This window comes from Agelaius tricolor, unplaced genomic scaffold, assembly GCF_023055355.1.
Source record: "Agelaius tricolor isolate 1412-34295 unplaced genomic scaffold, bAgeTri1.0.p SCAF_1, whole genome shotgun sequence".
Classification (NCBI taxonomy): Eukaryota; Metazoa; Chordata; class Aves; order Passeriformes; family Icteridae; genus Agelaius; species Agelaius tricolor.
In genome coordinates this window covers 28,721,395-28,748,987 of record NW_027269261.1, presented here as the reverse complement: position 1 = coordinate 28,748,987, position 27,593 = coordinate 28,721,395, and the positions used below count along the sequence as shown (strand labels likewise).

The 27,593-nt window shown below is 45.2% G+C and overlaps 1 protein-coding gene across 2 annotated transcripts in view; it reads right to left on the bottom strand.

Moving 5' to 3' along the window:
* The window catches only part of LOC139590432 (uncharacterized), a 61,030-nt gene that overhangs the window by 19,514 nt on the left and 13,923 nt on the right, over positions 1-27,593 (bottom strand). For both annotated transcript variants that reach the window (XM_071428055.1, XM_071428064.1), the window contains exons 2-3: positions 22,499-22,574; positions 20,750-21,240 (exon numbers count right to left, since the gene is read on the bottom strand). In XM_071428055.1, the coding sequence (XP_071284156.1) occupies positions 20,750-21,240; positions 22,499-22,574 (567 nt within the window). The remainder of the gene's footprint in view (positions 1-20,749; positions 21,241-22,498; positions 22,575-27,593) is intronic.

Here is a 27,593-nt window from a genome sequence, read left to right as displayed (position 1 = left end):
GCAAGATATTTACCCATCCTGGCCTTATATTAAAACATACAGGGAGAACCAAGAGAGATAGAAATTACAAAATGACACCAAAGAGTGAATAAAAGGTTTAAGCTAGCCTGTAGGTAGATGGGATAACCAGCCAGACTCTTCCAAGAGAAATTCAAGTGCTCAGCTGTATCCCAAGCCCTACTCTTCTGGCAGAAAACAGAAGTATTCTTTTAGTGATGCTGTTGTGATAATAAAGCTTTAATTATCTGAGAATCTTACCATAAGTTACACTACTGCTACAGTTGGCAAAGGTCTCATTGTGCAGCAAGAGCAAGACACCCTACATCATTTTCATTCCTCTTATGTTCCCTCTTTGTTCCTGGCGCTCCTCTTGATGAACTAAATAGAAAAATAAAAACATGACATCCCCTCATCCACAGGCTGTTAAACTGGAGCATAAACCGCAGCATATGAAGCTCCCTGGAGCTCTCTTATTTCCACTTAGACTGAAACCAGAGCAAGACCACTTCTGCTGCACTCTCACAGCTTCCAGATCCCACATCACAGTAAAATCTGAAACAGAGCTGGAGATAGAGAGCAAGCCAGCCACATGATCCTACAGCTGAGAATGATGGCATGGCATGTTATGGATGGCAAGTTATCAAATGTTACTCTTTTCAATCAAATTGCTTCCACCTCACTTGCAGCCACACACTTTCTGCACCCAGCACAGTAGAGCCATGCTTTAAAAAGTAAGTCAAGCCATCTTTGAATGGTTTTCCATCCGTCAGCCTTCCCTTTTCTTGCCAAACCTGAGCGCAGACTTTCAGACAGGGAAGCTAAAATGCAGTGCTGCCTAGCAACAGCCAGGGACTTTCCATGGCAGCCTCTCCTCATCCTCCCTCTGGAGACCTCCACGTCACAAACCAACCACGAGATGCAGCAACTCATTAACTCCTATTTACACAGATACAAGGCAGAGCTGAAATAACATTCTTTTGGCTACATGACTTGCAGTAGCCTAAAGCAGGGGAAACGGCCTATAAGAAAGGTGACATTCAATTTAGTAACCCTGGGATCATTCCTAACTACTACACCAATGTAAAAGTGCAGTTTTATTTCCTCAAGCTATTTTCTGGGAGTTATGACAATGAGCAGAGCAGAGATTTGTCAAAGGTCACAGAGGATATTAGTAGCAGAGCTGAGAATAAAACCATAGGGTATGGTTTCCAAAACTTTCTTCCACCTGCAGAAAATGAAATGGAAAAAAAGAGACAGTGTCTCTATTTCAATTAAAAAGTCCTTCTTGCAGGTCTCTGACAGAACTGCTAGCATCAGAGCTGAAAAATACAGCTTGGGAGCACTATTTTTTGCATGAAGGGAAGTTTATTTTACTATCTACTGCGACTTCTACTAAAAGGAGGAAATGACATGTCTAAGGAAATGTTAAAGCCTTTCTGAGAACACAAGACTTATGCCTCGCTCTAAAAGCAAAGCTAAATTGAAACACTTCAGGGTTAACCCCCCAGAAAGCAGCAGAATCAGCTCAGCCCAAGAACCCACCCACCAATCTCACCTATTGCTCATAACCCAGAGACTCTCTCAGTCCTGAGCCTGGATTCAAAAGAAAGTTGCAGGGACTGGAAATAACAGAACCCCATATTCACCGAATGAAATGTAATGAACCCCTGATGTGCCACAAGTGTGGCTCTGCTGCACATCACTGCCACATCCAAATACCCCCATTAGAGCAGAGATGGGCCACCAGCCCTGCTGCTCTTGCAGCACAGCTCTCCAGGCCAGCCTTGCTCCAGGAAATACCTCCAACTGCTTAAGCAGCAGTGCTCCAAGTCCCCCAACACTGACCTGAGCAGTTCTGAACTAACCCAGAAGAAAATGGTGAATGCCTGCATTTGCTTATGCACAAAAGCTACCACAGAACTATTCTATACAAACTGCACCACCCAGATGACTGTAATATATATTAACAATCAAATTACAGGCATTCTTAATGCAAGATCACTCTAGGAATACTGATATCCCCAAGACTAATGAATTTATGTCACACTACTGCAACAGTTCAAAACTAAGTATTTAAAACTCTGTCAGTGCACAGTTTAAAGACAGGCATCACAACTTAATTTTCAAATGTTTAAAGAGTTTGAACAAGCTCCCAAACCAGCATACAATGCAAAATATTTTACATTAATAGATATTAATAAACACTTTTCATCTTACATCTGCTTTTTATATACACAACTCTGGTTTTAGAATAGTTTTTTTTTCACTACCTCCACAAAACAAAACAACTCTTGTTCATTAGTGTTGCAGGGGGTGTAAATTGCTATTATTTATTTAATTTTATTATCTGGTCACAGTTTTAAACCTAGGAGCCTGTCCAGAGTTGGATGCAGTTCAACTGCTACTGGTTTTCTCAGACTAGTTTAGCCTATTTCAAGCAAAAGAGCACAGGAACTCTCAATTTCTCAACATAACTCATCATTTAATGACATACTTCAAAAAATGCTACATACCAATATACAATCAGCTTGTTACAATATAAGAATGTTGCAGGGGTTTTCACTTGCTTAATGAAAGAGATTTCATAGTTAAAAAAAAAAATCTGTATTCAGTAACTGTGCTTTAATTTGACTTAAAGATCAGACTTTCCAATGAACATCAAAGCAGGCCAGAAGTCTGACTTTCTTTAGTTTTGCTGATGATACTCCACAGGACGAGTGCACTTTAAAGGTACGGACATTTCTTGTTGACATCTTAAGGCTCTTGACAGGATACAAAGTTTACACAGGCCAAATTTTCAGAAAAAGCCTCCTTAGCTCCATAACTATAACCCCTGTTTACTTCTATGCTGTTAACCCTACCAGCCAGCTTCCCAGTTGTCCAGAGTCTTCCAGGAACAAGAAGGCAGACCAAGCTTGAATGTCTAGCATAGAAACAGAGAAACAAACCAATGTTGTTGCTTGCTGTGTTTGCTTTGTTCAAAAAAGCAAACAAAATAAAGAACTGAAAGAAGAAACAGGACAGTGTGAGGAGAAATTGCACTCTAAGCCACAGCAGAGGGCTGATGAAAGGGGAAAAACCCTGCCCAGTGATGCAATGTGCACAGAGAAAATTGCCTCACAGCAAGGCCGGGAGGCAGCTCCATGGCCCACTAAGCAGAGGACTGAAGGGGCCTCAATAAGACAATCTTGGGACAGCGAGGAGAAATGGATGCTGGTGCAGAGGCAATGCTTACATGTGAGCTCCAGCCCAACACCAATCCCATTACACCCAGCGAGCCAGCCAGGGAAGCACAGCCCTATGGCCCTCCTCCCCTGGGAAGGCATTCCAGAGCAAAGAGCCTGCCCCATTCCTTTCCTAGCAGCCCTCAGAGCCAGCTTTGGGCCAGCAGGAACAGCTTTCCCCCGCTGCTGCAAGCCTGTCCCCTGTCCCAGCACTGCTGGGGCGGGAGAGCTGCAGAGGGTTAAGGCAGGGCAGGGTGCAGCTGCAGCGCAGTGGGCAGAGGAGGTCAGGGTGCTGCACAAAGTGGCCATTGTGCTGCACACTGTGCCTGTGGGCTTCTGCTTCAGCAGGTCCCACCTCTGTCCCACCACGTGGCACCAGGACAGCACCGGGGGCACAGGGGCAGGGGCACACAGCTGCTCCCCAGTGGGGCAGGCAGGCACACGCTGCTGCTGCTGCTGAAGAACAGCCACCCAGCAATGTGGAAACACAGGGCACCAGGAGTATTTCCCTGTCTGCTCTGAGGTGCCCTGAGCCCCAGGGGAACACTGACTTTGACCCTCATTCACGGAGAAAGTTTCTTAAACTCCAGAATAGACTGGAATCCACTAGGGTGGGAAGTAGATTGTAGAGAGTAGTGTAGATGTATCACTTAGGTGGGAAATTTAGGTTTTGGGATTTTTAGTATGGACTGATTGGAAGCAAGAGGGCACAGGGTGCCATCCTGGGCTTCTTCCTCGTGCTTCTTTTCCTTCTTCCTTCTTCATGGGTTTGGGTGGCATTTTGTAATTGGGTGGAAAAGTCCACATTGCAGGCTTTTGGGGATCAGATATTGGGTTAAAAAGGGAAGTAATCTAGGTGTCAGTTCTTAATTGGATAGTTTAGCTTTAAAAGACCCTGTAACAAGAGATAGTTGGCCATTTTTGCGGTGCTTTTCCAGTGCGCTGAGCCTTGTGTGGACAGCATGCAAAATGCAAAACTCTAGATAAGATAACAATAATCAAGAACCTCAAGACCGCAAAGATCCATTGCATCTCTCTTTCCTGACACAAGACCACAGGGGAGCCCCCTGGGAGGGCCCAGCCAGAGTCCCAGAAGTCAGGGAATCAGCAACAGGTATCCTGGCACAGCAAGGCCCTTCCTAGAGCACAGGCTGAGTTAAAGCAGGGGAGCAGCTACCCCCAAAGTCAGTGCTTACACAGGCCAGCTGTGAAAGCCAGCACAGCCCCAGGTCAGCAGCCAGGCTGAGGCTTTCAGTGTTCTCCCAACACAGCAGCTCCATGCACCTTCAGGCCCCTGCCTGCTGCTGTAGAGAAATCCTCCACCAGGAGAGCAGTGCTGCATGCCCACGTGGCAGGGCACGAGGGAGCAGGGCCATGGCTCCTGTCCTTTGGCCAACACAGTGATGAGTTTTCTACAAGGAGCACAGCCAGGTCTGCTGTCCCAATGAGTTTAGGAGAATAACAGGCAAAAAAACCCCATAAAACTATTTTGTAGGTTGATTTTGGACTGGGTTTTTTAATTCCTTGGTGCTGAGAAGTGTTGCTAGGACATGGGCATCGCCTCTTAGCCCTGCAGTGCAAAAACTGTACAGAAAGAACAGTAAGTCACAGGCTCCTCCTTACTGCTTTTAAGCTGAAGCAACTCCAGCTGACACCACCTCCCATCCAGGCGCAGGCTCCCAGGCAGACATGACTTAAACTGGCAGACAAACCAGAGGGCCAAGCTTTCCTAGCAGGCACCTGAGGGTACTCTGCATTTGCATCACCGGGGATGCCCTGTGCCAGGGATCACCCACTGTCTGTGCCCAGGGGTGCAAAGCCACTACACAGTGCATCCATGTGTCAGACACAGACACAAGCTCCCTGCCCAGCCCCTGAAGCAGCACAGCAACAGGAAGGCTATAGTTCAGCCATAGCTTTAAATTACAATTATCAATAGTCACAGTCTCCAGACTTCTCCACCAGAAGTTAAACAGCCTCACGGCATTTTAGAATACAAACCAACTCAAATGGTTTGGCCAGCAATCCCTGCCTACAAAAACAAACCCCAGCACCCAAACACTGTGGTGATAGTGTGGAACATCCTGAAAAGCCTCTTAACTCTTTCAAAAGTTACTTCTAGTTAAATATTCAGTTGAATTAATCATTCAAGCTTTTTTTGCCACACTTATCCTCAGTCCATCTGAGGCTCCTTCAAAACATCAACACTTGTTGAGTCTCTCAACATGTCATAAAGAGTTCCCATCTCCACCTAGATGGGAGTCCCAATTATCCAGGCAGCACCTCTGCCAGCAAGGGCCAAAAATCCACAGTCTCCAAATAGTGCAAACACTGACAGCTTAGTGCATCTGCACAAGGCAGCAGAGGAAATGCTGTTTATTAAGTGATCATTGAGAACAAATTCAAATTAAAAAAAAAAAAAGCCAGGCAAGGCCTTACAAATAAAGTCCTTGCAAGTACCGCAAGGACTTGCACTCAGCAAACAGTGGACCATGAAAACCAAAACAAAGTAATTCCTGTGGTCACCAAAATCCTTTCCAACATGTTTATCATTAATCACCTCATTTTGTGCACTACTGGGAAGGGCTCAGCTATCACTGCTGAAGAGAAATGGGTGAGAGCTTACAGCAAATACGAACTGGCAGAACAGCAAGTCAGTCTCACCAGTAACTGCTCTCTAAATAAGCACAGCCCAGTTGCACCACAGTCCCAAAAAGGCGATGTGCAAGTGACCACTGCAGAGTGGCACCAGGCTCCTGGCCTGGTCAATGCCTGCTGCAGAAGAGAGTCAGCTGAAGTCTGGCCAGCAAGGTCTGCCACCTGGCAGAACTTCTGAATTCCCACTATTCCCAAGGCCCAGAGAACAGATCAAATTATTCAAATTACAGGCTGTTTTTTGAAGTTTTCCCTGCATATCACACTAGAGCCACAGCTAACATAAACACAGCTACCTACTCACACAGTTGTGGTCTAAGCAAACAGACTGGCTGCCTGTCTGTAGGTGACTCTGGCTTTCTACTGCTCCTCTGTCTTCTTTGTGGCACACAGTTTCCAGATATACTCTGGACCTGTACAGAAGCCCTGTCCCTTTAGGAACAGATAAAACAGGCTGTATTTGCCCTGGCACTTTTACCACTAGCCCTTTGACTGGAATTTGGGGATGGAGGAAGTGAACACTCTCCATGGAGCATCTCTGGCTTAGCGGCCGCTTTCCCTGCTGGTCTGGCAGAGTCTTGAGTCTGCTGATCTGCAGGGTACATCAGATGGTTCATCTATTCACTCCATGCCAACACCAAATCCCTCACTGAGTTTTCTTTGAGGCCTGGAAAAAACCCAAAGCTCCATTTGTGCAGGAAATAGACCTGACCAAAAACTCCAGCACCTGTGGAGTAACAAAAATGTAAAGAAAGGGCAGGATTCATTAATTCCCTATCACTCATCTGCACATGCCAAAGCTACCAAAGTTCAAATGTCAGGCTTGCCCCTCCTGCTCACTAGAGTCTGAGAAAGGAGGAGGGGTGCAAAGGGACTGGGGGGTCTGGTTTCACAGCTGGCAGGCATGGTAGCAGCTCCTGAGAAAAAGCTTACAAAGCTTTTAATTCAGGGCAGCCAACGTGACTGTTTCCTCCCTTCCTTCCTGGCCTTGGCTCCAAAGCTGTCCACAGGGAATGTCCAGTCTAGTCTAACATATCATCTGATGTCTCTATAGTTTATCTCACTTCTGACTGAGGCCTTGGCTCAGATATGACTCCAAAGCCCTCCCTCCCCACAGACTTTTCAGACACAGCTAAGCAGAAGGGACACTGCCTCCTGCAGCTTTATCCCATTCCCCTCAGCCCTGCTGCTGCAGCACATGGGAGATGGCAGTGCTGGGGGCTTGAAACAAGCAGCCCCAGACTCTTCCACCTTCTGCTGTCCCCAAGTGCCCCAAGAAGGGGTTAAGACATCAGCACAAGTCAGGCAATACCATAAACACAGTTCCCCTTTAAGCAGGGAGATACAGAGAGCTCTGAAAATCACACAGCTGTACAACCTGGGAAAGAAAAACACTAAAATAACTGAAAGGTACCAACTCTTGTCGGCTGTGACATTACAGGGACATGGAGAGGAAGAGAATCCACAGACAGCTGCTCCAAACCCAGAGGACACTGAGATAAAAGTGTGTGCTTTTACTCTATCCTTGGGTAACTGAAAAAACTACAAGATATTCCAAATGCTCTATGCATCCCACGGGGCCTCTTGCACAGCAGCCACAAAGTGAGCAGCCAGGCATACAGAACACCAGATTTCCAGAAGAGACTGCATGCTCACACAGGTTTGCCACATGAAAGGATAGATGTATGTGTGGATGGCAAAAGGAAAAATTAGGTTAAAACAACCAGCTCAGAATGGTTTAAATTCTAGATTTTTAAGCCAATTTCTTCCTGGTTTTGACACAACTAGAACATTTAGATGTTCATATGTTCATTTATGTTTAAAAGGAAAAATTCTTGGACTTAAATGCTTGTTTGTCAGTCCAAAACCCTGCCCTAAAGTTAGCACAAGAACTTTTCAGGAGGTATAAAACCCACACAAAATCCACCTAATCCACAACAGAAAACATCCAGTAGAGTTTAGTGGGTTTTCTCTGAGAAGAACCTGGAATATGTACATTTTTAGGAGATTTTTAGCCAGAGGATTTGTCTTAGTGGAGCTTCTCAAAAATAGGGCAACATGAGATACACTCATTGCACTAAATGAAGAAAGGATTTGTCAGTGGCCTGGATCTTCACAATAGGAACCTCAAAAGGTGGCTCTGAATTGCCTCCCACGCTCTCCAGCTGAGTGCAAAGGATATTACCCTGTGAGAACCCTTGCCTTGGGCTCATCTGGTGCTGCTGGGAGCACTCACAAGTGGAACTTGTAGCAGAAAACACATAAGGTCACATCTTCAGATGAGAACTTGGATTCATGGACAGCAGGGAAACTTTGAAAAAGCCCAGTGCAGACTGACTATATAAACAGCTTTGGAAAGCCAAAACAAGCCTGTCTTACAGAAGCAAACATCCCAAGCCATAGGGCTTGCTCAGGCTCTGAACACAGGGCAACAGAGTTCCTCCTCTTCTCCTTGCAAGACACACACATGTATCATGTCTGCACTGTCCTGCAAAATATTTGAGCATATTCTCCTTTCACATGACTATGCCTGTTGGGGAAATCTCACATGTTTGCATGAGCAGATGAAAATAAACAAATACTAAATTAGATATTAGAGACCAAAGGATGATTAAAAAACCTGAGACACCATTTCTGCCTACAAACAGACATCCACGTAGTGGGATCAGTACAACACTAATCACCACAGGGAGAAATGATGATGTAACCCAACTGGTCCCACATTCCCCACCCAATCTCCTACTCATCCCCTTGCTCCTCTTCCCCACTGAACCTCACTTACACACTAGTGACAAGGGAACATGCTGAAGCAGCTAGGCAGCCAATAGGATAAAGGCCTCTTACTCCAGGGAGCTAATCCATTTATGCAGAACATAACTAATGACTGCATTTGGAGACTGCTCTCCCATGGCCACATGCAGCAGGGCCTGCCCACACGTGCCTCACAGCACAACACTGCACAGCACACGGGGTCTTGCTCGGTGGTGCTTGGGTGTTGAAACTCAGAACTTGTGATGGGGTTCGACCTACCAGCTGTGAAAGGGCTGGCCTAGGCCTGTACCCATGTGAACAGCTTGCAAATATTCCAGAGGAGCCAGTATCTCCTGCCTGGTGCACTGTCCTTCCTCTTAAGGAGGCATATGTTTCCCTTCAGCGCTGCTGATGAGCACTTGCAGATTCTGATACCCTTCTGCATCCTTTTGTTCACATCCTCACAGTGCACATAGCTTGAGATGGTGTAAAGCTGGTCCAGGGAACCACTTCCAGTGCAAAAAACAATACAACCAATTCAACAATCAGTATTTCTCCCTGGACACGCCAATGAGCTGAGTGAGCATCAGTTTCTCTACTTGTCCATGGGTACCAGCAGAATACACATTACTCTGCCAACGTTTTGAAACTCCCCTATATGAGGGCAGTGAGGCACCATCAGAGTTGGAAGCAGATCATTGCTCTTCTAAACAGGTGTTAGCAGAGCACAGCAACCCTCAGAGCTGTGCATGAAGTATTTGTTGGAGAACTGCTGCCCTCAAGCATGCCACTCCATTGTCTGCATCAAGATCCACTTTCCAAATATTTGGAAATGAACCATCAACTCAATAGCTTGCAAGTCATATCAGAACCTGTATAACACATGCATCAGTTTTAATGCACAAATCATATCAGTGTTTCCTCCTTTCAGCTCAGGATTTTGGTCCATCTCACACTTACAAAACAGTCATGCCCTAGGACCAAGAGGGCTCCTTCACTCACAGACTGCAGAAAGGCAAAGTACAGATTAACACATGAAAGAGTGACCAGAATGTCTCAAGGCCAAGTTCATTAGGATCCTCAGCAGAGAAAGGTTGGTAACAGAAGCAAAAGTTTACATCCATATATATGAATAGTTTTGAGGGTGTTTGAATGATTTGGATGCTTGCATCTGGAAAGCAAATGAACCAGTGCCTCAGCTCAGTACAGAGTTTTATACAGCGAACTGAGCAGCACAGGCAAGTCTCACAGTTGCAGCAGTAGTTACAGCTGCTTTCTACCTTTAACCCTAGCAGCAGCCCCATCATGAGATAGCAATCTGGCTTTTTTCAGCTTCTTGTGGTTTTACTGTGTCTCTCAGCCCTAGAGAGTCCATGGGCTGCTTAGTACAACTGCCCGTAGTAGAGTTTGCAAAATGCAAGCAGGACAAACTAGCACAGCAAAAATGCCTTTCACACTTCTTGTATCAGTCAGGCTTGTATAGAACACTGGTGTACCATGAAAGAAAAGAGATAAGAATGCTAGAATAGCTGTACTATAAATCTTTCTGCTTAGAAAATATTTTCCAAGAGCACCACTTCCAGCACTCATAATCACACTCATTCTGCTAACAATAATTTGAAACTAATGAGGTTGGTTATGTCATTCTGAGGAAAACACAAAATTATATTAAGTTGAAAATTAGTTAAGAGTTAGTTTAGACTAATTAATTAGTCAAGTTAAGAGCTTGACTGGACAGCACATCAAAGTCAGTACTACAATGAAAATAAACATACCATGAACTCGCTGTGCTATTTCCACCAGAGCTCTGAACAAAGCACTGCAACTTAAAGATTCACTTTAAAGTATGATCAACATACAGTCTTATCATCCACTCAGGTACACCATGTTCTTATGTGAGGTCTGTCTGTCTTTCTGGCACATACAGCAAACAGTAGCAGTAACAGACTTTCCTGAACAAACTCAGGGCATTCCCTGACCAATGGTGGTCCTCCCAGCTGCAAACCACATCACCTGGAACATAACAAGGAACAGGCTTACAGAAGTGAGAAAAATCAGACATCTGACTGGCTCTATTTTAAAGATATTTCTATCTGTATTAGGAATTACATAGATCCACTAGATTTGAAATTTGGAAAATGATTTTTTAAAAACTGTTTCTTGTTTCTTAATCATAACATGCCCACATACCATCACGGTAGAGCCTATAAGATTGTTTGATGAGCCTCTGAAGTCACAGGCAAGATTGGGAGTTTCTAAAGCCTCCGCAGGTAGACAAATTTTCGTTTATGCTGTCAATAAGAGCATGCTTACAATAAGATTGCAAAGTAACTTGCAAAGCATTTGAGGGCTTTATCCTTTGTACAGCAGATCAACCTGTTTTTTCCATAATCAAACATATGAAGGTGAAATTATAGCTTACAAGCATATGCCAGGATTTTAAAGCACAAGCATGTTTTTGAATTAAAAATACAGCCTTTCTTAGTATAGACATGACCACAGACTTCATTTACATTAAGTTCCTAACACCCTAGACAAAGCTCAGTTTTACGAATTCATTCCTATGAAAACTGCTTTGCATAAGCAGTTCAAGTCCAGCAGGAAACCAAAAAGGCTGTTTGCAATGTGGAAAACCAGCAAGTTCCATAGGGTTTCTCTTAAGTGTCTTCATTTGTGTTTTATTTTCAATTTACCTGTGGCCCCCAGAACACCTATGCTTTTGAAATCTTTAATTTCAAAAAAGCATTGTTACATTTTTTTGGCTTGAAGAGGGAGGGAGAGACAAACCCCTTATTGGTCAGCATTTCTTCTATACAAATTGCAGCTCAACGAGAAGTGTATCTGGGCTCACAGCTCTGGAAAAGAGCAGGGAGTTTTACAAGGGAATCTGCTCTGGCTTAACTCAGTCTCCATCTACATGAGAAGTAGATGCCTCTATTGAGTGCCTCCCCGTGAGATGAGCTGTGGACCAATGCCCAAAACTGCCATTGACATCAACAGGCTGAAAGAAAGCGCGAGCAGAGCCCAGCAGTGCAGTTCTCATGTGAGCCAACAATGGAGAGGTTATTCAGAGCTCAGGCAAAAATCAGAGCTAAACCCCAGCCCATGCCAAGGACAGCTGTGTTGTTGACAGCCAGGCTGGCTATTCTACCACTCCAAAGCTTGTCTCAAATACAACATTTCCTAGAGTGTTTACTCTAGTCACAGGCTTGGCCTTAAAAGCTCAGCCAGCTTCTGCCTATTGAGCAGTAATGGCTGCTACGCTTTCAAGACTCAGACATGCTCTGGACAAGCTGCTTGCTCTCCGTGTGTGGTGACAAACTGGAGCACAAACACCCAGTATTAATAATTAATCAGCACCATCACATGACTGCCCTGTTCCTGCTGTTACCACTCATACTCCCACCCGCCTCCTTCTCATGGGCAGTGCCCCATGGGAGACTGCTGGGTGCAAAGCACACCCGTGTCACCTCTCAGACACCAGTGCCCAGCCATGCTGGCAAGGAAGGTGTTCTGGTTCACAGACACAGAGCTAAGCAAAGCCAAGCTCTTTGTTTTCCATTCCTTGCTACCATCTCTTCTTTTTAGTGCTTTGAACAAGTCTATAACCGTCTGAATACTAAGCAACAGCAGCCTCTGTTATCTTGTGGCTGCTGAATTCTAAGGGAATTCAACACTTAGCGGTGGTAAAGGAGGAACAAAGAGAAAAAAAACAAACTATCTATCTCTACTGCTTATTTCAGTTTCTTAACCTATACAACACAGTCAGAAAAGCAAGCAGAAAACTGCCACCACCATCAGATGCCTTCTAGACTATACAAGCAATAACCAGACTGTTTCTAAATAGCCATTCACCTTCTCCAGTTTCCTCAAGGCACTTCACTGGCCACCCAAAGAACGAAATTGTAAGGCTCTCTCTTTTCAGAAGTCGCTATCACAAGCAAAAGATGCAACTTATTACGGCTGAAGAGAGATCCATTCACCCACAGACCAAACACAGCTTGGGCAGTGACAGCATATGGTGGAGCCACCCGCAGACTCCTTCTCTCCCCAGGCAGGGATGAGATATTTGTATCACAACGAGCCACAGGCTGAGGGAGGAGTGGGCAGGGACAGGTATCTGGCCAACTCAACAGCCACACTGGGACCCAGCCCAGGCAGCCCCTCCCGTCCAGACACATCAAGGCTGGGGGAGGTGAGGACAATCCAGTGCTACTGCAGAAGAGAAGAGCACTGCAGAGAAAGTCCTGACCTTCACTTCAAGCACCATCTCCAAGCTGGTGTTGTTGAAATATATACACAGGTTGCAGCAAAACTTCTTAATCTGTCAGGCTCTTGAGATTACTTGGGCTGAACTCAGGGACTGGGAAACAACATGCCAACATTATCCTCCTACACAGTACTGTGCCAAAACAAGAAAGAAAATATCCTTCAGAAAACCTTATTTGAAAAGGACCAGAAGTCAACACAAAAGAGACAGAACAGTGATATGCTGCAGGATGGCCACCCTTGGGGATCCAAATCCAGCACCCACTCTCTGACTGCTGCTCACACCACATCCAATCACATTTTAACCAGTTGTATTGTTGCTGCAGTTAGGAGCTCTTGGTTTTGCTGAGTGATGTTTCCTGTGGCCAGCTGGCAGCCCATCATAAAACACAGCTAGCAGATATGGAAGACTGGGCTCTTCCTTCAATTAGTTCAGTAGGAATCATTCTATGTGGTGCTTTGAGAGCAAAATGCTAGAGGTCAAAACCCCAACCTTGTCCATTCACATGCAGAGCTTCTGGCAGATGTTTTCAGGTGGAAGTGCTTTACCTCCTTCCCAATTTGCTCCTCGCAGGCTTACCTAATTATCAGAGTCAGACCAAGAGTTCAAGTCCTACACAGCATCACTCAGGACTTCTCCTTGAGTCACATCCCAAGGCCACATGCCAGTGGTGCCATATGCCCATTTGATCTCCTCTCTTTGGACTGCAGCCAAAGACTCAGCTACAGTCTAATACCTTCTTACCAGGCTTTAGAGCTTTGAGGAAAAAAAAGAAAGGCAGCAGGGTTGGGAAGGTAGCCAGCAAGCCTGCCAATCTAAATGATAAACCCTTGGCTTGAACCTCAGGCTCATAATTTTCTGCCACTGGTGCCAGGTGCTATTATTGTCCCTTTGGGAATCTTAATACAACAAAAATACTCTCTCTACCTCTGTCTCTGCCATTCTTAACGCTCCTATTCCACAGATATCTGCTGCTTCTCAAACTTCAGCCACATCAAATTTCCTTCCCTCATCTTCCTTTTGCTCAACCAAGCTCTCTGGTGCTATCCAAATGACCCTGACCAACCTAATCCCTGCTCTTTTTCATGATTCACAGTAGCACCTCAAGGAACCACATTTCAGATGTCTCAGCATATATTCTAGCTATTGGCTCACCCTCCCTTGGTATTCCAGATGGACATATTCACCAGCATGCAAGCTTCCAGGAAAACGCAGCAAAATTACACAGCCACATAGCCCAGGAAAGAGAGACAGATAAGTACTTCCAGACAGCAGCTCATTTGTCCATCTCCCTCTTGAACTGTTGTCCCTTTGCACGTGTTACAAAAACAGAACAAAAATGCACCGAGATAAAAAAAGGAAGGAAAACATCAAGGGAGAAGAACAGAAGCATTTGGCTCTTGGAATGGACTACACATTCTGTGTCAGGGCTCACACAACAGTGGAAGAGGTGCAAAGAGAGGTGTGTGCTCAGAATGGAAGTCTGCTAGCAGCACACCTGAAAGGTGAACACAGTATCAACAGATGCCATGGAGTGGACTTGCACTAAAATTAATTCTGTTTTTCAACAATGCACAGAGAACACAGATCGTCATGGAGAAGCTGTTGGTGTCCAGGCTGTATAACTTCCTGAGGGCCTCTGCAACCTCAACCATTCTGTGAGAATGCTCTAATCTCTGGTACACTGGTTGATGCTGAGAGTTCAGGAACAGGACTAGGTTATCCTGCCTGCCTTGCCTTTGGCATTTACAAGCTGGCAGCAAGATGAACCTGACCACCAGTGAAAAGACAACACAGTCAACTTGCCTCTTCCAGGAGGAAATCATTATGCTTTTTAAGAAGCAGCTAGGCCAAGTTGTACATGGGTTACTCCTCTCTTACATTCCGATTCATCCAGCTGCAGCTGTACACAGGCACTTCCTAATGTTTTTGCATGAATTAGATAACCATCCAGGGAACACTTAAGAGACACAGAGACAGAGGTATTTGCTGCCTGGCAGAGTCATAATCACCTCCTTGGGGCTAGGTGGAGTTCCTCATGATTTCCCCTGCTACTGAGTCTCTCTCCACCTCCCAGACAGCATGTTTTTCTCCCCACCACTGTCAGACTATCAATGATGTCAGCAAACTGACCATCAGCTAGCCAGCACTGAGCCAGTCTTTACAACAGAGATCAAACCACAGGAGAACATCTCCTCAGCTCCTCCAAAGATGCAAAGAACAAGACACCTGTACCATGCCTCATCTCCCACTCATATGGCACACATCTAGAGTCCCAGAGCCTCCCACCATGGAACTACAACCTCACAGGCAAGCAGACCAGACAATGTCATCGATCATGTTCAGCTCCAAATTTCCTCATGCTAAGACTGCCTTGCAGCAGCCACACACAGCATTTGTTTGCTGGCTACTTCAGTGCCAAACACTGTCAGGGTTGAGATAGACAGGCACCCCTGTGCTGGAAGAACAGCTGCTGCAGCATATTTCTGGGGGTGAAAAATTAAAGCAAAATTGCAGGAGGTTAGCAGAAGCAGAATTTCTCATGCTCCACTGATGCAACCAGTTTCTGCAACGCTTTCTTTACTATGTTGCTTCAACAAGCCCACAGACAAGAACTGCTATGGCCCAACTTCCCACACCTGAGGGACAAGTTCTGGTACTGGGCCCCTTAAGAATTATGCTCAGCACAGGCCCCTGAACTCCACTCAGTCACTCTGGAGAGAGAGACCCAGGGCAGACTGTGCTGAATCTACCACCAGCACTAGCAGTAGATTTTCTGGCACCCTCTCACCACAGAGAGAAGCTCAGATGGGCAAACAGATGGTAACAATTCTGAAAAGGCCTGGATTCAAACGGGAGGCCAAGAGGTGAAAAGGACTCACGAGCTCACACGTGGAAGCTATCTGGAAGCTATTTGTCAAGTCCTGGAGAGACAGGCAAGGGCAAAACCCAGCTGTGCTAAGGATATGGAAAGCTAACCCTGGAGCCATTAGTAGCCCAAAGCCCAGACCCCAGTGCACCAGGGTCTCACACTGGGGCCTTGGTCACGTGTGGCGAGTGCTGTTCTGCAGCCTCTGTGCAACCAGTAGGGACTCGAAGTTTTGATGGGGTGCTGATCACCCCACCAATGCTCAGTCCAACCAAAATGCCAGTACTGAAACATATCACATAGCTAAACCCAAATTAGCATTCTCATCAGGCACTCTATCCAGTGTCAAGTCAAGATGAAGAGCCACTCGTATGTCTTGCACTGAAACTAGTCACCCACCAAAGGGGGTGCAGAGCCTACAATGAACAATCCAAATGGTAGCCTAGGATGCATTTTTCTCTTCTCAGATAGCCTTTTTCATCCTAGCATCTCACTGCATTTCAAAGAATGCACTAAGCCTCCAAAAGAAAATGGTATTGACGCTCCATAGAGGAAACCAAATAAAGAGCAGCTGAGATCATTTGGCTTGTTCAGCCTGAAGACAAGGAGACTGAAAGGACACCTCATTGCAGTCTAGAACTTCCTTATGAGGGGAAGCAGAGGGGCAGGCACTGCTCTGTTCTCTGTGGTGACCAGTGACAGGACCCAAGGAAATGGCCGGGAGGTTTGGGTTGGAGATAAGAAAAGGTTCTTCACCCAGAGGGTAGCTGGGCACTGTAAGAGGCTCCCCAGGTTAGTGGCCATGGCACCAACCCTGCCAAGGTTCAAAAACCAATTGGACAGCACTCTCAGGCATATGGTGTGATTCTTGCTGCTGTCCTGTGCAGGGCCAGGATTTGAACTTGTGGGTCTTTTCCAGCTCAAGATATTCTATGAATTTCTGATTCTGTCTATTCATACAAGCAGGCAAACCACAGCAGAAAGCTATGAGCAAGACATGAAACCTATCTAATCACTTTGCAGCGTACCTAGAATTATACCCATGTACCCATACTCTTTACCTTGTACTTCAAAATTGTGCTTTCCATATCAGGGACCTACCCACACAAAGAATTTGGACTACTTGTGGTACCACCCCAAAGCTGCTCTCCCCCCAGGAGATCTCTCTCCCTGCAAATGCTACACTCTGACTTCACAAGCTTCTTTAAGTAGATTTCAAAGGTGCTCCTGGCAGTCCCATTGAATGGCACAGGAGGATCCTTTACTTCCTCTCTGTTTACACAACATGCCAAGACCAATTAATCCCCTGGGAATGAGCTCAGCAGCTCCAAGAAGTCTTTGTGACACCCTAGACTTCCTTATGCCTCAGGTGAACCTGGAGCCTTCAACTTTGAACCCAAGGATGTCCCTGCTGTCCCTGACCTTGTGCTCTCAACATTGCCAAAAAAGCCAGATATGCTGAAGTGGTAGCAGCCATGCAGGGTGGCAGCAGGCTTCATTAAATAGCAAGTGGTTGGCAGCAGGGCCAGCATGCAATGATGTGTCTGCCCAGGGACCATGATCAAGGGGTGCCTGGAGAGGGCATTCACTGCAGTAAAGCGAGTGTCTGCACAAGCCAGGGCATTTCTGCCCAATTAAGAGAAAGAATAGAAGCCTTCTGAGCTCATTTTCTAGGCCTTTGGAGAAGTGAAGAAAAGCGCGCATTGAAATATCCTCACTTGGCCTCAACAGGGAGACACTGGGTGGCCAGCTGACCAGCCAGGGTGGGAAATGCATCTGCCAACAGTCCAAACTCATGTCTGGGACACAGAAGGACTGAATTACTGTACCCTGTGAAGCTGGAGAGGCATAGCCTGGCATCTAACCAAAACAGGGCTTTTTAAACCTGCTCCTGGTACAGCCTTCCCTGCTGCAGGAGGCTGAACTGAAAGGCATGGATGATGGAGATTTCCATTTATTCACATGCTAAGAAAGGACAGCACTTTCCTAACTTTTAAAAAGCACTCTGATTGCCCCCAATCCACTTGTCTCCAAATTTGCTCCTCTTTTTTACCAAAAGGCACCAAATCACTGGAATACAGGGAGACATTTGGATACCACTTGCCATCAATTCATGGGAGGAAGAAAAAAGACATCCCTACACAGAGCCACTCTACACCTCAACCCTCTGGACCAATATTCCATCACCATCCAACATAAACAGAATTTGATGCAAAGCACTTGGCATCTCTTCATCCACCCTTGAGTTACCCACACCACATCATACCCCCAAAGTGTTTTCTTATCTCACAGCACATTTGCTTCAGGCACAAATTCATCTTGCCTGATACTCTGTCATCTGTCAGCTGCACAGAGCTGCAGGGATGGGAAGTAAGGCTCAGGGATAAGAGTGAAAGCCACATCTGCTACTAAAAAAAAGTCTAGCTGATAAACTTTTCAGCTGCGTTCTCATGGGCAAGCATATGATAGGAAGGATAAGAATCACAAAGCAAGAAAAGCTTGATGTTCAGAGCTCAGATGAAGCCTTAGAGTAGCCTGTTTAATATTAACATTCCTCATATGCATCATTTACCTGACTAAGAAACACAGGATGCCACACACTGCCCAGGCAGTTAATAAGAGCCATTTTTGTTGGAAAATGGAAGCAGACAAAAAACGAACACCCTGGTACCATTTTATAAGTGGGAAATGGGGGCCCTGAATTATTTTCATAGGAGAAATAAGTACAGGTAGCAAGCAAAGACTCATCATAAAGCTTCAAGATGTTACTGGCTGAAAGTTAACCAATTAGAGCTATAAAAATAATACAAATGACCAAATAAAATATTCAGACTGCATCTCACTGTGCATGTGTGTGTCATGTCATGTTGTGCCCTCAGTGCACTTTCTGTCAAATTAAATCCACCAGCTGACTACCCTTTCTACATGGATTCCACAACCATGGAATGTTAATGACATCCATAGTAAAAATGTTATTTTAAAAACACACTGCCACCTCCACTCCAGGTTTCAATTTCTTTTGCAAAAATCTTTGCCACAATTAATCCAGAAGTGTAGAGAGCAAATGGACAAGGAAGCCAATTATTCTCAAAAGGTTTTCCCAGAAAAAAACAACAGTTTGGAAGCCTGGTATAAATTAGCCCCTAACCTTTATCAATACACTCCTGAAGACAGAGCTGAAATATGCTTGAGGGAGAGCAGGCAGATGCTATGCCTGGCATCCAAATCAGAGAAATCACCTGGGCCAAAAGAAACATTTTCCCATTTATTTATGTGCACTGTGAAAAACTAGAAGGCTGGGCACAGGCTTCGCAGCTTTCTTCTTCTCTTGTAAGGATGTGAGACTAATTAAAGTCTGTCAGTATCAGTAGAAGATTTGGGTGATGTGAAATGCAAGACTGGGCCTTTTGAATGTTCTGTGAGCCGAAACTTGGCTAGAAGGTTGAAAAGGGGGTGAGGAAAACCGTACTGAAAGCACAAGTATCTACATTATGTATTCATGGGAGGTATGCTGCCAGCAGGACTGAGAAAAACCAACAATGTAATAGGGAAATAGAAATCTCACTTTTAGGGTTCTCAGAAAATAAATGCATAGTCCTTTCTTTTAGTGGGTCCATCTTGTAGGCTTAAAGGAATTGTTGCAAGCAAGGTTAAAACTACTACGTCCAACAAACCAGAGGCAGTGAAATTCTTTCCTAATGAGAGGAAATTCAGAACTGAAAATAATTGTTTTTAACTTACTGCAACGTACCAGGGCCAGCAGATGTCTGCAGATATCCTTTTAAGCTGACACTACACCAGTGCAAATAGAAAAATAATGAAGAGACATGAAATACTAACTCTACAGCAAGGCTTTTTGAAAGAGAGGCGCCAGATGGGAACTGCACAGGGCAGCCTGCCCCGTTTCCCAGGCTCTGCAGAGACAAGGCAAACTTTTAGCATTTCCACACCTCAGTCCCAGGCCAAACTAAAGTCCTGCAAAATCAAGAGTAACTGCATCTAGAACAAACTGTAAGCAGTTTGTGAAATGTTAAGAAGGTAAAAAGCAGTCTATTACATGGCTACAAAACTCCTAGGAGGCATAAAGAGATCTAGGCCCAAGGAGCTCAACAAGTGCAGAAATTCCTATCATCATCAAGTTGACAACCACTTTCACCAAAGGCTCTTTTGACACATGCTGAGCAATTAATTCATTTTTGGGTAAGTGGCATAGGTCAGATCATGGAAGCAGTGGTAACTTGATGAAAGCAAATGCCAGTGATTTTGTTCCTGTGCCATGCAATGAACTGGACAGTACAAGTGCTGCCTTCCTCCTGGTGTAGCAAGAGAACAGCCCAAACACGGCAGGAGCCACCCAAGCAGCAGTGCCTTTACCTCTCAGGAGGGGTATCTACACTTACCCCAATTTATCCTAGATAGACAGCAGAAGTACCCTGAAAGTGTGCCCCAAAGACACGACCACAAGAAGCAACCCTATGAATTTACTGATCCTTGCCTGTAGCCCCACATTTCTCTTCACAGAGAAAAGCAAGGCACAAATTCTTCCCAAGAATGTGAAACCTAGAAATATTCTCAGAATATCAGAGAAAGAAAAAAAATTCCTATCATTTACTGTACCTCTGTTTGTACAAAAGTAGAATGCAATATGGAGATTGTTTACCCAAAATCATAGTGTTTGGTTTCCTTGGCCCATCAGGGCCAAGAGTGTGTGTGTGTGTCAGGACTGTCAAGTGACAGTCATGAGATTCAGTGCAGTGTGTGCAAAGTTGAGTGCTTAGCAGATTCAGTTTTAGATGTATAAAATAATGTAATAAAGTAATTCATTCGCCTTCTGATACCCATAAAGTCCTCCTCATCATTCCTCCTTCGTCGGGGCCCTCACAGCACAGCTATACTCGCCTCAATAACCCATTTCTGTCTTTGCTTACCATGCCTTTTTGTCAAGCAATGCTGCTTTCCTCACGTGAAGTTCTGCCTTACCTGCTGCATTTTTTCCAGGTCAAGGCTGGGCCTGCTGACCTTATCCCCATATCCCTGTCGATGTCTCTTACAAGGCATGACCTGCTCAAGGCCCGCCCCGACGCTGGTGAAGATTAAAGGCCCGGAGGCCGGGCTCCGCACCAGGGGCTGCAGTCTCTTAGGAGGGGAGGCACTGAACAGCACGGGGCTGGGGCTGGCCTGGAGGCCATCGGCCTGCTCTGCCACGGGCCGGAAGGACATGGCGCACAAGTTCTTCACTTCCTCGTCGCTGGAGGAGGCGTTGTTGCCGTCGCTGCAGCAGGTGAGCCGGCTGACCTGCGACCACTTCCGCTTCTCCGCCGCAAACTCCCGGTTGATGCGCTCCAGCTCCTCCTCCGAGCTGTGCCGGTCAAGGCTGGCATGGAAGAGGGCCCGAACCTTGCAGCATTGGCTCTCCTGGTTCTGGAGCTGGTTGGTGGCCAGAGGAGTCAGGGTACAATTCCGTCTTCTCTCTGGTGGGAGGAGGAGATTGAGAAGTGGCAGAGCACATCTGGGTCCCACAGCCTATATAAAATGGGTGTGTTTCCTCCTGACCTGCTGTTTTCATCTCCTCACAAGTAAACTTCTGAACTGTTTCTCCACCTTCTCCTCCCCAGATGAAACACCCCACCCCCCCACCCCCCAGCTGAATGCTTCCCTTTGGAAGTTTCCAGACCAGACTACTACATGTCACTACATGTCATCCCTTTCAAACCATCACCTGGAAGTCTAGTTCCAGAGAAAGAACACAGATCTGTCACCCACCTCACCTCCTCAAGCTGGAGAAGACATGAGCTTACAGATGTGTTGCTAGGCACTTGCCACTAGCCAAAAACATTAACTTCTAGTGACCAGTTCTCAGGGCAGAAGAGCCAAGTTACACTATCCTAAGCATCACCTTTATGGCTCAAATAAATGAGATCTGGTTTCTGGAAATCAAAGACCTCTATTACAAGACTTGTCACACAAGAGAGCCTGTATTCAGCTAGGCATGCTTTATCTCTTCTGCTGAGCATATGGAGCAGGGATCTGAATTCTAACAGGACAAGTCCTGTGGGTAAGGAATTGAACTTCTGCTTCCTCTGCATAAGAATCTGCTTGAACCTGGGCACAGGGCATACACTAATGGCAAACTTAGCATAACTTAAGAGATGCATTTACTACAGATTTCACCTGCAGCTCTAAGCTACTTCATATCAAGTAAAAAAAAACAACAGCAGAGCACCTGTATCTTCTCTATCTCTAGACAGAGACTCTCACTAGATGCAAGAATAGGGCTGCACAATACCAACCGTCTAGGAGGATGGGAAAGAGATAATCAAAGAATGAATCCAGGGGAATGAATAAACTGAAGGTTAAAACTCAAAATAGCAAGGATGAGGAAACCCAGAACAAAGATGACACAAGTGCAAAAGCATGGAATAGAAGATAAATTTTTTGTCCCAGCTCTGCTGCTGGCACCATTGTGGACCATCTCTGCCCCATGTCAGAGCACTGGGACTTTAACACATGGTTAACAATGTCTATTTCTGGTGGTAAAAATGCAACTGCAGCATCTGATAACACCAGCCTCTCCCTGTGAGGTCCCAAACACTTCAAAGGTGACTGATTTAATGCATCTGTTTGTGGTACATTGGGGACTGAGAAGGAGGCACTTGCAAGAGCACGAGTGAAAAGAAAAACTGACTTCAGCCGTAGTATCCCGGGATCCTTCTATCTTCATCCCTTTACCTCTGTCGATCTGAGCAAGTTCCTGGTTCTCTCCCTCAGAGTCATCGCTGTCCTCATCACTTAGGGGATAGGAGATCTAGGGGACAAGGAGAAAGGAAAGGCTTCATCATGAACACTGAATATTGCTGCCCAAGCCACTTCCCCCACCCTCCCCCTCATATCCTGGAGGCATCCACCCCACCTAACCACACACACCCAGCCATAGCACCTTCCTGTGTGCACATCCTCATCTCCCAGCCCCAACCTCCCATCGTATCCTCTTACTTTCAGCAACACAGAACACACAAACTACTGCTGCTTCCACCACAAGAGCTGCACTGCCAGCTCTTTCCCAAGTACAATGAACATATCCTGCCTTTCACTTCCCAGACATGTAGCTTACAACCATCATGGCCTACCACATCCACATCACGTGGATAACCGAATCTCCAAAATCTCCACTGCCGAGATAGAGACACATCCTGTCAACAGCACTTGCAAGGCACCCACAAATGGAAGTGGCACGTTAGCTTTGGCCATCCTGTGTATGTACCCACACTTCCCCTTTGAAGTTCACACACAATCCACCACAGAACAGACTCACCTTGCTTTTCTACAGGCCAAGCCTGAGGTATTTAATAGAAATAAAAGAAACACAATTTCACAGAAACACAGACAATACTGTTAAGCTGTCCCCTCCAGGAGATAACTTACAGTTATACTGAACACCTTTGAATGCTCTAAGATTAACAACAATTCACATATTTTGTCAATATCAAGACTTTTCAGGAACATCTGCTCTGTGTCAGCCAATGGACTACAAGCCACCTACTCAAAACATGTCTAACACTGAACAAACCTGCTAGCTGCCTCTTGAGAGGATTGAGAGATCTGAAACCAAGCCTTTATAGGTCAGATGGATCACACTGCCTCTGAGTTTCCTACACAGAGGAAATCCTACCTACCTTGCTACTAAAGTGACTTTTGTTCAGCTGCATAGAGCCTACCTGGAAGTTATTAGATCAAACCATTGAGCTATACAACTTAGTATGTGTCTCTGGCAGCAGCCAAAAGCAAATGAGTCAAAGGAAAATGCAATACTTAAAAGAAACCTTTATAAGAAACAGTTCTGGAACAACATGATCACGGCAAGATGAACTTCACTATTCCTTACACCTTTTTATTCAGAATAACAAACATGGCCATCATTCTTAGCTGCCTCAAAATACTTGCTCACAACAGAATCCAGCGGCAATACATTTTCAAAGGTTACATGCTATGCTTCCATTTTACACCTTTGCTGTGCTGTGCTTGACTTTTACAAAGAGGAGGCAAGCATGCAGCCACGACACTGATTTGGACCCATTTTACCTCCACCACCCTGGGGAGATGTCTCTGTAGTGTTTCAGCCACCCAGAGACACAAGAGAGCAGCTACACTTACCTAGGTGTCTATGAAAGACACACTGCTAAGGCAGAGAAACAATAATAGTTGAAAAATTCCGATTGATACTGAATTTGACAGCTATTAAATCAACACACCTATTTTGTGACCATCCTCCAGGACTGTGTTTGTGGCATTTTGTTCCCCCCAAAAGCATGCAGACACCTTTTTCCCCCCTCCTTCTTTAAAGCTACCTTTTGCCCTTCTGCATTTACAGTGTCCTTTGAGAAATCAAAATATATTTTTCTTCCTTGCTAGTCTTTAAACTACATTCTCAGCTGTCAAAAGATGAACCAGGCAAGTCAGATTTCAGATTTATCCCCACTGCAGATATTCCTGAAGTAAACACAGGACGTTGTTTTTCCTTCTACAACTACAATTTCCTTGTATGTGTTCACACACATGCATCATTTAATAAAGGCAGCTAGCACTGAGGAACACTGCCAAACACAGAGACTTCTAGTTGTCCCCAGAGCAGGTATAATACCTTGTTTGTACCATGGCAGTTCACAGAGGGGACAGCTGACACTGAGGTGCCATTGTGTGGCTGCTGTACAGACAGACAGAGGTCCTGTCTCCCTTAGAAAAGCTAAGGCTCCCATTCTAACTGGAGAGGTACTGACCTTAGGCTGTGGCTCATTCCCACATAAAAACCTTTCATTTGGACATGGCAGGGTTTTCAGTGAGGTTAAGCACTGTGTGGGAATCCTAGCAGCTCCAGTTTCTGTAAAATGTGAATGTCAATACATGGCACAGCACCGATTCCAAAAAAAAGCCAATGACATCTAGCACATGCAGCTCAAACAGCTACTGCACAATGTCACGGGCTTGAGATGCTTAAGATAGGAGGTGGATTTGAGTAAATGACTGATGTTTGAAGTCTGTGTCTACCAATCCTGGACTTCCAAATTATTCACTCTTCCCTGTGCAAGTGAAATTTTGCCAGCCCCTGGCCTCCTATGGGTAACTCTCCTGTACTGAGCCCTCCCCAGTCCCTCGGGCAATCAAAGACCAATTCCCTTGTGAGTTGCCTTAAACACTTTGCTAGAGGCTTAAACTCCTTGCCACGGTACCTCACACAGGCAAAGATTAATGGAAGATCAAAAAATTTAAAAAAAAATAAAAAAAGGATTCTCTATCAGTCTGGATAACAAGACTTACCAAAAACTAAAGATCTATGGAATCAAAGAGTAATGCTCTGACTAGCTGGAGATAAATACACTCTCCCTTGACTCTTCCCCAGCTTTTTTTCTCCCGACTCTTCCCCGTACCCTCTCCTAAACATTCAGTAACATTTCACTAAGCACAGCAGTACTGTGTTCAGGCCTCCAGCCTCCCATATATTAGCCACAGATTCACTTTTGTCCAAGGCAGTACAGCCCCATTTCCCTCAGAAATTCAGAACTGTGGCACTGCTGTAGCAGAAAATTGGAAAACTTCATGTCAAAAGTCCCACCAGATCATGGTTTCATTCTCAGCACATCAATTGCAGAATGAATAGATTCAGACACCACTTGGTATCACAATAGTCCAAGCTCTTGCTCAAGCTTGAACAACTAGAAAAGTTGCCAAGACTGTGCACAACACACTCTCTGCCTTAACATGCATAATTGAAGAGAACAGAAAAAAAATCTTCAATTCACATAAATGTGTGAATGTTTACAAGCTATGGCACAAAAGAAGCCAAAAACCAAAGGACAGGAGGCTCTCCACCCTGCAGTGTTTCTTCAGTAAATGCATCAGAAATCAGCCTCCTGCTGATGAGGATCACCCAGTGTTACACCTGGGACCTTCAGCTCTGGCACCTGATGTTCCTTCAGTCAGGATAAGGACTCCTTCTGTTCCAGACAGAAACATTACCAACTTTCCCATCCATTTCATTTCTCATCCATCTCTAGTAAGGAAATATGGCTCGCTGTAAAATAACCAGATGGTATTTAAGGAAAACTTAAGAGTAAAGATTACACTTTTGAGGGAGTTTTAACATGAAAGACAAACTAGGAGATACAAGAAAAAAAATAGAGACAGAAAAATATGTCTTTCCAATCACACTGCTGCCTGTCAACTGAGTAATAAACTGCAGCTGAAATTGCAAAGGTCTTAAAGGGTCACATCACCCTCAAAGTCTAAAGCTCTGAAATACATCAGACAATTAAAAAGTCCCACTATGTTAAAGTGGAATTCCTCTTGGTTTGGCTTCCAGAAGAGAAATTATCCTGCTATCATACAATCAAAAGCAATGATATTAAGAATCATCTGTGAGCTTACAAAGGATAAGAAATCTCACTTCTAAGGCAGACTAAAACTCCCAGCAGGCTCCACTTAAAGGCTGCATTGTCCTAAAAACATAAAACACCAACAGCATGGTTTGGTTTAGTGTAGGTATGTCCATGAGGAAGAGATAATATAGAGATACAACTGACCACAGGCAACTCCTTGCTCCCAGCTTGAATGAAGAATGCACACAGGCTGGAGGGCATCATTCCCAATCTCCCTCTGGGAGCAAGGGAGGGAGGGAAGGAGGGAGTTTATCTCCAGGGAGGTGGTTTCCCTGGCAGAGGCAAACACTGCCTGTGCTGAACATACAAGGCTGTTTGTGACCCAGGCTTGCTCACTTCAGGCCGACCACTGCAGGGAATCTCTGCAACTAAGTGAAGTCCCTTCCAAGAGCCCTGGAAAGAGACTCTGCTAAGTTGGTCTCACACCCTGGTTCCTGGCACAAAACCAGAAAGCAATGGATGAGCTCAGCAATGACTACTGGTATCTCTGTGATGGGGAACTGATTTCCATTTCTTCAGACTTCAAACTGGAGAAATGAAACCAGTAGTCACCTCCCCCCTGCCACACTGCCTACAGAGCAGCTGCTACAGACATGGGCAACCTACAGCACAGGCCTCTGCTGCTGGCTCTTCTCCATTTCCATTGCTTGGCTTTAGCAAAAACATTTCACTACATTTCCTCTGTGATATTTTTCCAGGTCAACAACTGGTACAGTTGCCACAGGACACTGCCTGATCTTGGATGAGGGAGGTGCCATCCTACCAATTATAAGAGACTTTGAATCAGAGAGAGTTGGAAAACAAGGTAGATGATGAGACACTGAAAGGCAGTTTTGAGCCATGGAACATTAGGAAGAAGGAAGGAATGAGTCAAACAGACCTTCAAATTAACGTGTAACTCCTTTCCCAAGATCTCCTTTGATTTTGAGAGATATTCAGTGATTATTGGGGAGAATTTATGCCAGTACATCAGGCTGGCTCTCTCCTCAAGAAAAGTAGCCAAGTTAAAGTTCAGTTCAATCTTCAAACATCCACATGTGAGATGTGACTGCCCAGGCTATACCTGGGGTCCTTCAACAGCTAAACTCCCAGCAAGAAGCATCCTGGTTTGGAAAAGCTTTTCTAGAATATTTTTTCCATGTTACTATGTTCCTTGTTAATTTTCACAGTAGGTCTGCCTTCAAACTCTACTCACCATTTCCTTGCAAATGGCTATAGACAAACCTAGGGCTCATAACCCTTGAACATGGTCCTGCTTGACAGAGCAGCTGTTGGGTAAATGAAAGCTGGGATGGGCCAGTGGGACACACCACTCCCTGAGGCCCTTGTTTTCTAAGCCCTACTTATGCCAAGTACAGCAAAATTCCTGTTGTAGGAATGCCAGCTTCTGCATG